Source organism: Lepidochelys olivacea (genome assembly GCF_965140295.1).
Source record: "Lepidochelys olivacea isolate rLepOli2 genome assembly, chromosome: 1".
Taxonomy (NCBI): Eukaryota; Metazoa; Chordata; order Testudines; family Cheloniidae; genus Lepidochelys; species Lepidochelys olivacea.
This window is the reverse complement of record NC_140411.1, coordinates 267,371,841-267,387,489: the sequence shown is the minus strand read 5'-3', so window position 1 is coordinate 267,387,489 and position 15,649 is coordinate 267,371,841. Positions and strand designations below refer to the sequence as shown.

General features: G+C 41.7%; 1 protein-coding gene across 3 annotated transcripts in view; it reads right to left on the bottom strand.

The window, feature by feature from the left end:
- The window catches only part of BLTP3B (bridge-like lipid transfer protein family member 3B), an 81,612-nt gene that overhangs the window by 34,604 nt on the left and 31,359 nt on the right, over window positions 1-15,649 (bottom strand). For all 3 annotated transcript variants that reach the window (XR_014713406.1, XM_084641815.1, XM_084641816.1), the window contains 3 exons: window positions 11,522-11,684; window positions 10,083-10,121; window positions 5,698-5,789 (listed from right to left, as the gene is read on the bottom strand). Coding sequence is in view for 2 of the 3 variants with exons in the window: in XM_084641815.1 (XP_084497941.1) it covers window positions 5,698-5,789; window positions 10,083-10,121; window positions 11,522-11,684 (294 nt within the window). In the remaining variant the exon portion in view is untranslated. The remainder of the gene's footprint in view (window positions 1-5,697; window positions 5,790-10,082; window positions 10,122-11,521; window positions 11,685-15,649) is intronic.

The window sequence follows — 15,649 nt, the reverse complement described above, 5'->3', positions numbered from 1 at the left end:
TGTTAGTGCATAAAGTGATACTTATTAAGCAATAAGACATGAAACACACCATACCATACAAACTTGTAGTGCACCCCATCCCATTCATAAATTTTCATTAAATATATTTAACTGAAAAATTTGTAATAAAGTATAATCTCTATTGTATGTTCCTAATTTAAAATTAACGACTAAACAATTTTTCATGCAGTTGAACTTCAATCAAGCGTAACACATGCAAGTTTCCATTTTAAATGTTACAGTAGTCTTCAGCATTATTCACCAACCTAGCATCTACTTATGTATATTTAAGGAAAAATTAATGTCAAATGAATTAACATTATTAATAACACCACAATAGCATATTAGCCTTGCTAATATTTATCTGTACAACAAAGCTTATTAAAGCTATAATTACTTTTAAATTTTATGCCTTTTTGTGTGAGGTGAGGATGGGAAGGCATAATATAGGCAAACTGTGCTTTAAAAAAAATAAAATAAAATAAAAAGATATCCAAAAATGGTTAAGTGCATATACTCAAGCAGCTGAATTTCAAGATTAAAGGGACATTTTGGTTAAAACTTGTTTTTAAAGGAAATTTTCTTATTTGTGTTATGAATAATGCCTTGCATTACTAAAAGTTAAAGAATTTTAAAAATCCAATTTACTTTTCACCATTTTTCCTTTTAAATACAAAAGCTTTCAGTCAGCTTAGACAGTTAAAGTAGTTTGCAGCCTTTTATTCTTTTACAGTGCTCTAAATAGTAAATAGAACCTATAAGGGTTATTAATGTAGGTCCCAGCCCTGCAACCAGACTGATGCAGGCAAATCCTGTGTCAAGGTGAGCCAGCTCTCTAAGGATATGTCTAATGCTTCTGGGAGCGAGCCTCCCAACCCAGGTCCACAGACTTGTGTTAGCACCCTAAGGTGAGTTCCGTTCAAACAAGTCTGCCAACCCAGGCTGGGAGGCCCACTCTTAGGTGCAGTGTAGCCATACCCTAAAGGGGTTGACATAAGCAGATCCAATTAAATGACTGGGACCACAATTATACCCATATATACAGTAAAAGCTTTGTTATCCAGCATGTTGGGAGAATGGGGGGTGCCAGTAAGTAAAACATTCTGGTTAACTAAGAGGGATGGAGTCGGGTGTGGGAGGGGGCTCAGGGCTGGGGTAAGGGAGGGGGTGTGGGCTCTGGGAGGGAGTTTGGGTGTAGGAGGGGGCTCAGAGTGCCAGATCCGTGCAGTGGTCACGTGGGGCAGCTCCCCGCAAGTGGCGACATGTCCCTGCTGCTCCTAAGTGGAGCTGTAGCTAGGAGGCTCTGCATCCTGCCTCCGCCCCTGCAGCTCTCATTGCCCGCAGTTCCCAACCAATGGGAGCTGTGGAGCTTGCCACTTGGGTCATCAAAAGCCACTGCAATAGCTTGAATGAAGCCACAAATTGTCCCTGGAGTGGAGATGCCCGAGCCAGGGCCTCCCCAGTAAGAAAGCTGATAACCCCACTCAGTCATGGTCAGTAGTGTAGGACTACAGGCATAGCAGAAATAGGAACTGACACTGATTTAGGAACCCACAAAATTTGTTGCAATCATCTTTAAACTTGTCATGCAGGGGAACGGTCAAGTGGGGAGCAGAGGTAAGAGCTGAAGGCTCCAAGGCTTGAGCTTGCAGGACTGCATTCTATGCCTGAAGGGCAGCAACTTGGGCTTGCAATGTCTATAGGGCTCCCACTATCTCCACCATAGAGATATTGACCTTTGAAGAATCCACACACATTGTATAAGACAGGGGTGGGCAAACTACGGCCCGGGGGCCACATACAGCCCTTCAGACATTTTAATCCGGCCCTTGAGATCCTGCCGGGGCGCAAGCTTGCCCCACTCTGGCTCTCCAGTTGGGGAGTGGGGTCGGGGGCTTGCCCCGCTCCGCACATACTGTGGCTCCGTGCAGCTCCCAGAAGCAGTGGCATGTCCCCGCTCCAGCTCCTACATGTAGGGGCAGCCAAGGGGCTCGGCACACTGCCCCCGCCCCAAGCGTGGCCCTGGCAGCTCCCATTGGCTGGGAACCACGGCCAATGGGAGTTGCAGGGGTGGCACCTGTGGACGGGGCAGCATGCAGAGCTGCCTAGCTGCGCTTCCACGTAGGAGCTGGAGGGGAGACATGCCGCTGCTTCTGGGAGCTGCTTGAGGTAAGCACCACCCGGAGCCTGCACCCCAACCCCCATCCCACGCCCCACCCCCCTGCCCCAGCCCTGACCCCCCTCCTGCCCTCCAAACCCCTTTGTCCCAGCCTGGAGCACCCTCTTGCACCCCAAACCCTTATACCCAGCCCCACCCCAGAGCCTGCACCCCAAGCCACAGCCCTCATCCCCCCCCGCACCCCAACCCCCTGCCCCAGCTCAGACCCCCACTCACACATTAAACTCCTCATTTCTGCACCCAACTCAAAGCCCACACCCCCAGCCGGAGCCCTCACCCCCTCCTGCACCCCAACCCCCAATTTCATGAGCATTCATGGCCAGCCATACAATTTCCATACCCACATGTGGCCCTCAGGCCAAAAAGTTTGCCCACCCCTGGTATAAACTCTAGTTCTCTTATTGTATGTGTTGGGGCTGCGCAAACCGTCAGTAACCAGGACATGGGTGGTCATGCCTAGTGGTTAGAGCAGGCATTGGGCCAAGTGGTTCCCGCAGGCATCGGTAGCCAGGAATCATAGTCCAGGGTCAGAGCTGGAGTTAGCAGCTCAGGATCAGAAGCAGAGTCAAACCTGAAGTCACAGGTCAGGATTGGAGCCGAAGATCAGTACCAGGTTACCTGGAATGAGGCAGGGCTGGGTCCAAGGCAGGATCAGCACTGTGAACAAGGCAGGAGCAGGAACTATCTCAGCCATGGGCGAATGCTTTGAGCAGCTGCTGAACTGCGGCTGCTGTTGGACTTAAGAGCTGGTCTGCTGACTCTTCCAACCAATCAGGTAGTGTAGCCAGTTAGGCAGCCTACTATAGCCCAGCAGCTTTCATTAGGTTGCCCAAAGACTGACTCTGCTACAGACCCTGATTCCTGACAGTGATATTCTATTTACTGAGCAAATGGGAAGCAGATAGGATGTCCCAAAACAGAGATGTTTCCCTCTTTGGCGTCACATGAATTTGCTAAGATACAAAACTATGGCTTCCACATTTTCATATATGAAGGACTATTTTATCTTTCCCAGATTCTTCCTAATTATGAAATGTTAAGGCTAGTGGGATACAGGAGGTCAGAGTAGATGATCATTGTGACACTGCACCCCATATTCTTCACAGTGATGTTATTATATGATATGATTATGGCATAATTATTATGCATTTTGTACAAGATAGGTTATCTGAGATGTCATTGGAAAAGTTATGATTTGCTGAATATGATTATCCTATTTGTATGCATGTATAATTTTTGTATCTAAAGTTAGGAATATTGACTATGTAACTGTATTTCAAATATGCTTATTCTGGGTGACACCCACAACTAGCCTTTCTGGTACAACAATGAAGAAGCCAGATAGTGCTGATGGGCCAACAGCAAAGAGAATGGATCCTCGGGGAACTTAACCTTCCTGTAAACATCCCAGACAACCTGTAAGTAATGGCTGCTATGACTCTGCAAGTTATGCCAGTGCATGTGACCAGCCACATGTCTGTGAACTCCATCTTGGGATGTCAGTGTTTTTCCACAAACTGAGTTTGGGACAAAGGGTTCCTGCTATACGCTAAAGCTATATAAGGCAAGGAGTGACATCACCTGTTGTTCTTCATTCCCCCACAACAGAACACCTAAGAGAAGCTCCTAAGTAAAAAGACTGAACTGGGGGAAGTGCTGGACCCAGCTAAAGGAATTTCTAGCCTGTGTATGAAAAACCTGGGGATTCCAAGCTGCAAAGCAAGAGCAGCTTGTACCTTGAGAATCTGCCAGCCTGCTTGTATCATCAGCAAGGGTGAGAATTTGCTAATTCATATCCTATCTTTTTAGTATCTTAAGCTTAGTTTGCATTTTTGTTTATTTACTAGGTAATCTGCTTTGATCTCTTTGCTATCACTTATAATCACTTAAAATTTATCTTTTGTAATTAATAAACTTATTTTATGCTTTCCAAACTTACTGGTTTAGATTAGTGAAGTGCGTGGGAATCTTAGCTCAAGGGGCTGTTGCATTTCGTCTCCACACTGAGGGAGGAATGAACTCTTGGAGTTTACGCTGTACAGTTCCCTGTGCAGAGCAAGATTTTGGGCTTATACTCCAGAAGGGGGTGCACGCCTGGGAAGCTGGTGGTTATCTTGACTGTAACCTCTCTGTTGTTGGTTCAGGTAGTGGCTGGTCAGAAAGCCTGAATGTAACTGCAGCTGGGTGCGTCCCTGCCTGTGTGAATGCTGGTGGAAGTGTAGGACCGGGAGCGGGTCTGCAGCTTGTCACAGCAGCACAGTGTGAGAGGGAGCCCAGGCTGGTGGATCAGAGGGCTCAGCAGTACCCCAGTTCCAGGTGGCACCCCAGGGGGAAACCATCACAACCATAATGGTTCCTTCTGGCCTTAAAATCTATGGATCTGTGACTCTGAGTAATTGGACTCACGTTGGAGTAAATTAATATTCTGTTGCTCTCAAAATGTACGGCTCTTTTCCTGGCAGTTGCAATGGTTCTGTCACAGATGTGGAAGAGTCCCAATTAAGTTCCTGCCCTTCACATCCGTTATTGTTTGCAAGGATTGAATCTTCAGTGTCAAAATCAAATAGGCTGGGTTCACAGACGGTTATTCAATTTTTCTTTATTTGAATGTACTCACAGGATCTAACTAGTTCTAGCTTTTAACTGATTTTCTAACACTTTCATCTGGTTGACCCTTTTCAAATTATGTTCAGCAGTCAGAACATTTTCAGATTAGACCCTGTACTACACCCTTGTGTAGTCAAGACATTTTCTGCTTAATATAACTGCCTATGCAGCTTAGACACCACAAATATTATCGTCCCTATTTTACCTTGTCAAGGTGCCATATTAACATGAAGACTCAAGGAATACTTCCATGAGCTCTACTACAGTCTCCTCTTTCAGGCAGATTTAGAAATTATGAGACCACAAGTCTGGGGCTCCCTGTCCCAACAATTATCTGATATTTTAGTCAGACTGGGTTATACGTCAAATCTCTTAGGTCAGATTCAGCTGATGTAGTCACTGAAGAAAACTGAACTATGAACATTCACACCATCTGAGAATCTGGTCTTTAATGCTGTCTATTAGACAAAAGTTAGTATTTTGAAAGCATTATATCTGTTTTCTGAATAATTAAAGCTATTTTGCCTTGGACCTATCCAAAAGTATGTTCTTCTTATGGTATTTGGGATTTATTCCTCCACCCTAAAATGCATTATGTGGATTAAACAATCCTATGAACTAGAAAATGCAATATATATTTAGGGTAAATTTTCAAGCTTGGGTGCCTAACATTATACATCTAAACCTATATTAAATCACCTAAATAAGTGGCCTAATTTTAGGCGTGCTGAGCAAGCAGGCCCTGACCCTATATTTTTAAAGGTTGTTATACTTTACCTTTAGACTAATGGATCTAACCTGCTTTCGGATGCACATAAATCCTCCAACCTGAGCTACTTCATGAGAACAGATCCGATAATTTTAAATATTTTGTATCAAGTGCATGTCAATATTTAAAAACTACAACTGACCTCTGTCCTGATGCAGTCGCTATAGGTGATGGTCCATTAGGGGCACGTGGTTCTTCACAAGTACTCATTTCCATTATTACTTTATCCAGGGACTTGAAAAATACATGAAGAAATTTGCTACAAATTTCAATTTACTGCACTAGATTTTGAGATATCTAAGTTATCTATTAATTAAAAAGAAGTAAGAACATTAAGTAAAAATCTTTCATAAATATTCTCTGACAATAGCATTTTATTAGAAAACCTTAAATAGAATACATAACCATTTACATTTTTGGACCTTTGGTTATACAGTGCTTATATCAGATATAATTTTTTTCAACTCTCCTAGATTTTCACAGTCATATATAAACTTTGTATACTTCTTGACTTCTAGTCAAGGAAATATTCTATTCATCACACTGTAGTATATTTCTCAAAGGCTGAATTCTGAATGAGTATAAAATGAGGAAGAATTTGATTTTCTCTATACAGTAGTCTTTCAGTGTGAAGGTTCACATAATATTAGCTTTTATGCCCTTTGAATTTTCTCTATTGTGTGTTTTTCTTTTCAGACATTTTTACTGGAAAGTGTTTGAAACTGGTCTTTTGTTGAAATGAATCAGCGGCCGCTAGACATTTTGTTGATATCTTTAAAACATTTTGTATCTGCAAGAAAATTTACAGAGGTGAATCTTCAATAGATTTGCTATAATGTGTAGTTTTTGAGAAAAAAATATTTAAGATTAACAGTCATATTTGCCATTATTTTTTATTATTGAGGCTGGACTTCTCAAAAAGGAGACTAAAGGTGTGAGGCACTCAATCCCATTGATATTGAAGGATATAATTAAAAGCACAACTGCACCTTGCCAAATAATTTAACAAATGATAAAAAAAAAACCCCACAATGTGTTATTCCCAGGAAGAGACCATCTAAATGCAGAAACAGTCTCTTTGCCCGCTCATATTAAAAATGGTCATGGTTTCAATTTATAATAACGGCTAAGGAGAATCCCTATTTTTAAAACTTGGCTCCTGCAACCTTTTTCCCTCCTGCCTGGGCTACTGTAACTTTGCCTCCTCTCAAGTCAATTGAAAACTTTGCTGCTTAGATTATATTCTTGGCCCATCGTTCTGACATCACCACACCCATTATAAGTCTCTCCACTTGCTCGCCACTTCAACCACAAATATAAACATCTTGCCCTTACCTTCAGGTTCCTTCACAATTTTGCCTTGTTGTACCGAATGGCTCAGTTATCTCAATCAGCCATTGCCTTCACACTTATGCCAGCTTCTATCTCCCACTTGTCCAGTTCTCTCACAAACACCTTTGCACTTTTTTTCCATAATGCCCATTACACCTGGAATGCCTACCCTCCTCCCCAAAAATTCATAAACTTATTACCTGATTCCTTCTTAAGACTCATTTACTATGATGTCTACAGTGTGCTGCTAGCTGATATGGTGAGCTGAAACTACAGCTAATTGCTCACCTAGCTCAATGAACAACAACAAAAAACCCACAAAAACTAAAGACACTCCTAATGCACACACAATTCTTTTATGAAAAAAGTAAAAACATATTTACCTAACTCAGCCTCCCTGCCCCTTCTGTTTGTTTCACTAATTTCTTAGGCCTTTTCTTAAAATAAGGCAATAAGATCTTCGGAACAGGGACTGCATTTTACTATATGCCTGTGTAGTACACAGCACAATGGAGCCCAGACTTGATTGGGCTACTGTAATACAAATAAACAATAGAGCTTGACTGTGGGCTCTCTCAAATAGATGCCTGATTCCTCCCCTTTCCCCAGTAAAAGGGCTGATAATCGTTTTTATTTTAGTACAGAAAACTGCTACATAGAGTCTGTGCAAGAGTCCTCCTTGACATTATTTTGCTTAACAAGTACAAATAGAAAGGCCAATTTAATTATGAGCAAAGGCACTTAAAACATTTGCCACCATATTAAAAGACTGATTTCCTGAAAGCCTTAGTTTTTAACAAAAGACAATTGAGTTCTGGCAAGCGCACCACTAAATACTCAAGCTACCTAAATCACGTATACAGAGTATGCCAACTAAATGAAGGCTATTTAAGCTCAACCTTGCTGTGACAGAGTGCAGGATGCAAACAGGTGAGCCTGCTTTCTGATCACTTAGATATTAATTAGTTCCCCTGGAAAAAGCTGAAGGGGTAAATAGTCAATCAGGCTGCCCGGCTGAGTCAATTACCCCATGCTGACAAGCCCACGGCTGACAAGAAGAGGCACAAGAAGGAAGTGCAAGAGGGGAGAGGGAGGAACACAGCTAGCCAAGCCTAGCCACACAGAGGCTCAAAATAGGGATACCTGTTTCCCTCAGGCCCTGGTGAGAGGGCCAAAAGCTAGGTTAACATTGTAGATATACTGTTGCACAGGGATTGTTGTGAAAAGGATGGCGGGAAATTAAAATAAAAGGACACGGTGAAGGTACAACCGCAGGAGTCTGTGCAGTTTCTGCGGGGAGAGGGCAAGAGAGGAGCCTTGCTCAGTGACACGCGCGCTCAAATACACACATGCGCCAAAGATAATGAGGTTGTGGTGATGTAATTGAGGGCAGAATTCAGCCAACAGCCTGAAGTGTCCCATCCTGGTGAATACATTGCTTTCTAGAAGAACCAGTGAATTCCCGATACATTCTATCATTGAATTATTAACTTTCCTACCAATTCCGATTCATTAAATCTGTTTGCAGGCAACTTATACAAGTAATGAAGAAGTATCTCTATTAATAAACTCAAATGGAAACTGAATAATGAGAACCAGTGACTGTCAGCTAGTCTACTTCTGGCTTCTCCAACCTCTCCTGAGAGGCTTCTAAGAAAAGAGATGGAGAACTGAAAAATGGCAGCCATCCAGTTCTATGCATCTCCTAATTTTGTTGGGTTCTGTCTACAACTAAAAACCAGACTAAAGCCTTGGACATGTTTTAACTGTGTTGCAACTGGGTCGGGGGACAACCATGCTGTCACTGAGTACCAGGGCTAGGTTACAGTCGTAGTGTGGAAAGGGCCTTAGAGAATAAAGTCAGACAAGAAGGAGGCAGGATCTTGCAATGAGACTAGAAGACAAATATCCATCTTTCAGGTAAAGCTGAAATAATCAGAAATTACAGAAAAACAGTTTTTCTAATGGGACTCAAGCAACAACCTAGAGACCCTCATCTTTATAGGATAGGGATACAGTCACCAGAATGTTTTCTCATCTCCATCTGCTGGTAATCAAAGGACACAATGTACACACCAGCTAAGGTTTAAATTATTTCTAATTAACCTCAAGGAAACCGTAAAACTTTTTTAAAAAGGAATGTATTTACAACTACTATCTGAAAGCCAATGCTATCAAAAGAGTATTGTGAGTCGGTGCGTCAACGCAACAGTGCCCCTCCAGGCCAACCAGGGCATAGCTCCAGCTCACTCAGCTCAGTGGGGCTGTCAGGATATTCTGGCTACCCCAGAATCTGGAAAACGCTCTCTGATCTCAGGTCCGTCAGGGGGTTGGTAGGAGAACCCAGCCACTCCACTGGGTTCCAGCTCAGGGCCCTCAAGTCAGACAAGCAGGACCAGGGTTCGCAGACTCTGACAGTGGTCTGAGCTCCTTCCTACCTTCCCCTGGGCCTCTACAGGCTCTTCAACTGTTAGTTTGTTCATGTCTTCTTGGAGTGTTGTCTCTAAGCTGCTCTTCAGCAGTCTGCTGACAGGAGTTCCTTTCTCCAATCTGCTCACTCCTCCAATAGCCCCATGCCCTTCTGCTTCCCAGACCTGTTATTCTCCCAGCTGCTGTGAGGCTACCAATCAACACTGGCTGGCAGTACCATTAACCCTTTGACTGCTGAGCCTGCGTGGGGTACATATACCACATGACAGGTATTATTTGCAAAGTCATGTGTAAAAAAACCTGGAAATGGCTGAAAACTTAAAAATTGGATTATAACAAACCACAAATTCCAGTGATAATTTATGACTGGTGATATTCTAAACATTCTTAACCATGCTTATAGCTGTTTCCCTCACTTCACACTGACTCAACAGGCATTCTAGTGTTAAGAGTGATGTCTGAGGTTATTGTGGATGCTGGTTGTGTTGTTCTGTTGATGGCTGTGTTTATTTGTATATGAGTTGTGTTATATTGGGAGAGATGTGTGGCTGAGAACTTAAAAACTGGACAGTAAAAGACCACAGAACCCAGTAATGATTCAAACTGGTGCTGTGCTGAACAAAAGAAGTTCTCGACTATGATTGTAGCTGTTTCCATCACTCCACAATGACTCAGACATTTTAGGCTTCAGAGTGACATAAAGAATGTCATTTCTGGAAACTTCTTTTATATATATACACTTTTTGGGTTGATTTCAGAACTTACCAGACTGATTGGATGAGTTTTCAATTTTGTCCATGGTATCTGAAAGATAAAACATTATGCTAAAGCAAAAACAAACAAACATCGAAGAAAATACGTAGTAATCAAGATATCTGTTTCTCAATTTTATTTTCTAGATATAAAAATAAAATTTACACTGAACTGCTGGACTTGCATGTGATCTTTTGAAGCTAGTACAAATAATAAATTATTTTATGTGAGAAATATACATCATATAACACACAAAGTCATGTGGCCAAAAGGAAAGGTAGCTTAGGAGCTACTGGTGGCAGAAAGGAAAAAAGACCGAAAAAATTAATCTGTCTCTAACTCTGTGTTGCCAGACATAAGAAAAGTCCAACAGTTTTTCACATTCCTTCATTAAAAACAAAACAAACCCCCACATTTGCTATGTTACGATATAAATCACGATAGCTTGCTTTCTCTATTTCCCATTCTAGCATGGTCTGGGAGACAGGATAGTAGTAGTGTTGTGTATCACATCACTTCCTAGCAAGAGAGACTGAAGGAGCATTGTCCACTGGCTCCAGAAAGAGTTCTGTCTAGTTTTCAGGCAGAGTATGTCACCATAATATGTGGCCTCTGAGGGATGGGAAAGCATAAAAGAAAAAAGGTGATACCACATGAAAGAAAGTGGCAGAAAAAGTACAGTAGAACCTCAGAGTTACAAATACAAGAGTTACGAACTGACTCGTCAACCACACTCCTGATTGGAAACCAGAAGTATGCAATAAAAAGCAAATATGATACAGCACACAGCACTGTGTTAAACATAAACTACTAAAAAATAAAGAGAAAGTTTAAAAAAAAGATTTGACAAAGTAAGGAAACTGTTTGTGCTTGTTTCATTTAAATTATATGGTTAAAAGCAGCATTTTTCTTCTGCATAGAAAAGTTTCTAAGCTGTATTAAGTCAATGTTCAGTTGTAACTTTTTGAACCAACAACCATAACATTTCCTTCAGAGTTACGAACATTTCAGAATTATGAACAACATCCATTCCCGAAGTGTTCGTAACTGGGGTTCTACTGTAACACACAAAATAATAATTAAAGCAGATGGTATGACATAGCCAAAGGAAACTCCAGTAGCTTTCTCTGCAAAAATATACAATCCCTTGCTCCATTTCAAAGTGCATATGAAGAAAATTCCACTTGGATAAAGAAAAAATAAATTAAATCACTGCTCATTTTCATTGCTTCTGTAATAGTCTTACGAGGGATAACAATTAAGAACATTTTCTACTATCTAATGCCTTCAACTTCTTTTTATGAAGCTGTTAAACACCTACAGCAAATTTTTAACATTATGAAATTCAGAATTAGCAATTTTCAGACTTCTTGAAAATAAGTTTTAAGAAGGCAGAAAAGACAAAAAAGGGAGATTGCTTAATTACTGTTCCAACATAATAAAATACTCACCCTAATAGCTGCTTTATTGCAAAAGACCTTGTTTATAGCAAGCCATGTTGGAAGATCCAGCATGTTCTGAAGCACCTCTTCATCAAACTCTAAGTTGGTCAGCTGACCTTCCCCCTTTAGTGTGCTCAGATTGATCTTGTCAGGTGACAGGTTTTTGGTGAACCTAAAAGAGAATATGCATTAAAACTTAAGTTAATGTCACATAAAGCAATTAGTTAGCCATGTCACAGCTCACAATTTATATAAATCAGCAAAGTAATAATCTGAAAAGAACAGGCTTCAAAGTACAGTTTGACCCTAAAATTGACTTGATAAAAAAGGCCCTGAGGGGTTTCACTGTTATTTGTCCCTCAATGACTTCCATATCAAATCTGCTCCATTTACAAGTAAACAAATGGATTAAACAATTAAGATGTGTTCTTTCTGGCTTTCTCTCTCATCAGGAATAAACATTCTGTACTTAGAATTTAGCTAACAATTCTTTTGACATTGTGTGAGCCAGAACAGAATCCAGCTCATTCTCCTTTGAACTGTTGTTTTGGCTCTGCAGGGCTAACAGGAGAAAAACTAATGAAAATGTATTTTTTCCTTAAATAAGTAGATATGATTATGAATAAAATCTGGTGGCAGATCTTTTGAGTAAGAAGGTGTTACTTTTACAAAGTCACTTTTCTGACTTTATTCTCACTTTAAGCTTGACAAAATCTTGTATAAATTATACTTAAAATATTCACTAGGGTTTAATTTCAGAATTTATCAAAAACAAATGGTAGAAACTCGTTTGTTGCATAGGATTCTGGTGTATTTACAATGTAGCAATTCAAAGACAGGATTATAAATCCTACAGTAAGTGTTTTTTTGTCAGAGTATACTTTGAAGTGTCATGATCTGACTACATTGCAAGGTCTTCTGTATATACTGAGAAATCTCAAAGATGACACACATACTGTACATTTTACTATTTTTTTAAAAGGCATTATAATTTACTTACATCAGCATAACGGTCCGTGTGATTGTGCCAATCAGTGCATAGCCTAGTGCATAGCCTTTTCACCAGTTGAGGGACTTTTGGACTATTGAGGGCATCGAGAGAAGTTTATTTAAGCTGGGTTTGCTTGATCAGTAGACTGTTCTGAGCCACTCTGCAGTGCATGTGAAGTCTCATGTGATTTATTACAAAGGTGCTCACAGTCACGTGTCCCAGTAGCTGGAGACAGTTTCTGGCCAATGTGTGAGGACTGACCTGGACCGTCAAGATCAAATTGACCACAGTGTTGAATCTGTGTGAGGGGAGGAATGCTTTGGCTGCTACTGCAGATGTACTTGAGTTAATGTGGACATTCAACTGTAGTCCCAGTCGGAGGAGTACGTCCATGGCCTTTTGTGTGCCCATCAAACCCTCACTGAAGGAGAATGCTTTAAGCAGGCAATTGGCTAAGTATGGAAAGAGTATAATGTGACGGTGCACCCCATAAGGCTTTATGGAAATATGCTTATGAATGTACATATGACATAACTGGAATATGTTTTATGCCACATATGACATGTAACATCTCTCTGTAAAGGTTATGATCTACTGAATCTATTAATCCTATTTGTATGTATGTATCATTTTTGTATTCAAAATTATTAATATTGGCTGTGTACTTGCTTGATCTTTAAGTAGCCTTAGTAAGGCATTTGGTCAGTTTCTTGAGAAAGGAATGAGCAAATTAGGTGCCAAATCAAGAAGCACTTAACGACCAATGGATCTTGGAATGCTCCAATCCACATAAGAAGTCTACTTGAGGATGTTCAAGGTAGCATGTGAACCATGGCTGCTACCTCTAAGTTCTGAGTCATGCATGGACATGTGACTGGCCCATGTGACTCCAAAAATCCATACTGTAGCTGGGATTCTACACAGGGGGAGAGAGGGGTGTCCACCCACAAGAGAGAGTCTATTTAAACCCCAGGGAGACCCCTCTATTTTGTCTTCAGCTGGCTCACGAGATAGCCTCTCCACCCCCAAGGATACCTGAAAGAAACTGGAACAAAGGACAATAACTATAGGGGGTGTGAGTGATTGCTGGACCCAGACTAGAAGGAGACTAGTCTGTAAAAGGAAGCTTACTGAAATTCCTCTGAGGGTGAGGTTTTTATCTGTATTCAGTTTTCTCACCGTATTAGACATAGACTTGCATGTTCTATTTTATTTTGCTTGATAATTCACTTTGTTCTGTCTGTTACTACTTGGAACCACTTAAATCCTACTTTCTGTATTTAATAAAATCACTTTTTACTTATTAGTTAACCCAGAGTATGTATTAATACCTGGGGGGGCAAACAGCTGTGCATATCTCTTTATCAGTGTTATAGAGGGTGAACAATTTATGAGTTTACCCTGTATAAGCTTTATCCAGGGTAAAACCGATTTATTTAGGGTTTGGACCCTATTGGGAGTTGGGCATCTGAGTGTTAAAGACAGGAACACTTCTTAAGCTGCTTTCAATAAAGCCTACAGCTGTTAGGGGACGTGGTTCAGACCTGGCTCTGGGTTTGAAGCAGGCTAGCGGGTCTGGCTCAAACCAGGCAGGGCATTGAAGTCCCAAGCTGCCAGGGCAGGAAAGCAGGGGCAGAAGTAGTCTCGGCACATCAGTTGGCAGTTCCCAAGGGAGTTTCTGTGATCCAACCCATCACACAATCCCTTGTTTGCGAACATGTGCCACTACCACAGAAAGGGCCTCTGAGAATGCTCTGGGAATGGATGATAGATCGAATGGGAGCACCTTGTATTGAAAGTGATCCTGATCTAGAATGAATAGTAATCTTCTGCAGGATGGGTGGATCACAATATTGAAGTAAGCATCCTGTAGATCAGTGATGGGCCATAGGGATGTGCTGGCCGCTGCTTCCTGCAGCTCCCATTGGCTGGGAACGGTGAACCACAGCCACTGAGAGCTGCAGGGGACCATGCCTGCAGACAGTCAATGTCAGCAAAATATCTCGCGGCTCGCATTCAGATTACCCTGATAGGCCACATGCAGCCCGCAGGTTGCCCACCACTGCTGTAGATCGAGTGCAGAGAACCAGTCCCCTGGGTCCAGAGATGGAATTATTGTTACATGAGTTACCATTTTGAATCTCTGAACCTTTACCAATTTGTTCAGTGATCTTAGCTCTAGAATGGATCTCCAACTGCTGTTCTTTTTCAGTATCAGGAAATACTTGGAATAGAATCCCTTCCCTCTGTGTTGTGTGAGAACAGGTTCTATAGAACCCAACTTCAGTAGAGAGTTGTTTTCCTGTCATAGAAGGTGCTTGTGAGATGGTCCCTGAAGAGGGACAGGTAGCAGGGTGGAAAGAGAGGTAAAATGGATAGAATATCATGTAGAATGAGCTCCAACACTCACTTGTCCATAGTTATGTGTTCCCCGTTTTGAAGAAAGACAGTCATCAAAGCGAAGGAGACATGCAGTCTGTTGCAGCAGGTAAGAATGGGGGTGGTAACTTAAGCCCTCAACCAACCCATCAAAATTGATGTTTAGATGTAGAGGGTTGTGAAGTAGATGCTTGTGGAGCAGCTGGTTTCCTTTCCTGCAATCACTGTCTTTTGTGCTGGAGTTCATAATGCCTCTGGGGGAAAAGAAATTGAGTAGGCTGGGATCTCTGCACTATCTGGGATTTACTGGATCTTCTTTTCTGTGCAGGTGTGTAAATTCCCGGCGAGTGCACGGTGACGCTAAAGTCTTTTTATGTGTGGAGGGATTTATCAGTTTCCTCGACAAACAACTCTGATCCCTCAAAAGGAAAGTTCTCAACTGTAGACAGGACTTCCTTTGGAAAGCCAGACAGCTGAAGCCAGGAAGCCCTCCCCATGACCACTGCCATGGAGACAGAATGAGTTGCTGTGTCAGCAGCTCCATCTGATCTGTAGGAAGATGCTCAGTAGAGGCATTCAGTTTGGAGTAATTAATATGGTTATACTTTGCCATGAGAGCCTGGTAATTGGTGATCCTAAATTGTAAGATAACCAAAGAGTATGGTTTACATCCAATTACGTGAAGACATTTAAAATCCCTGCCACATGGGGTCTATTTAGTGTGGTGCCATCTGCCATGTTCGTTTACAGCATCGATGACAGGGGAG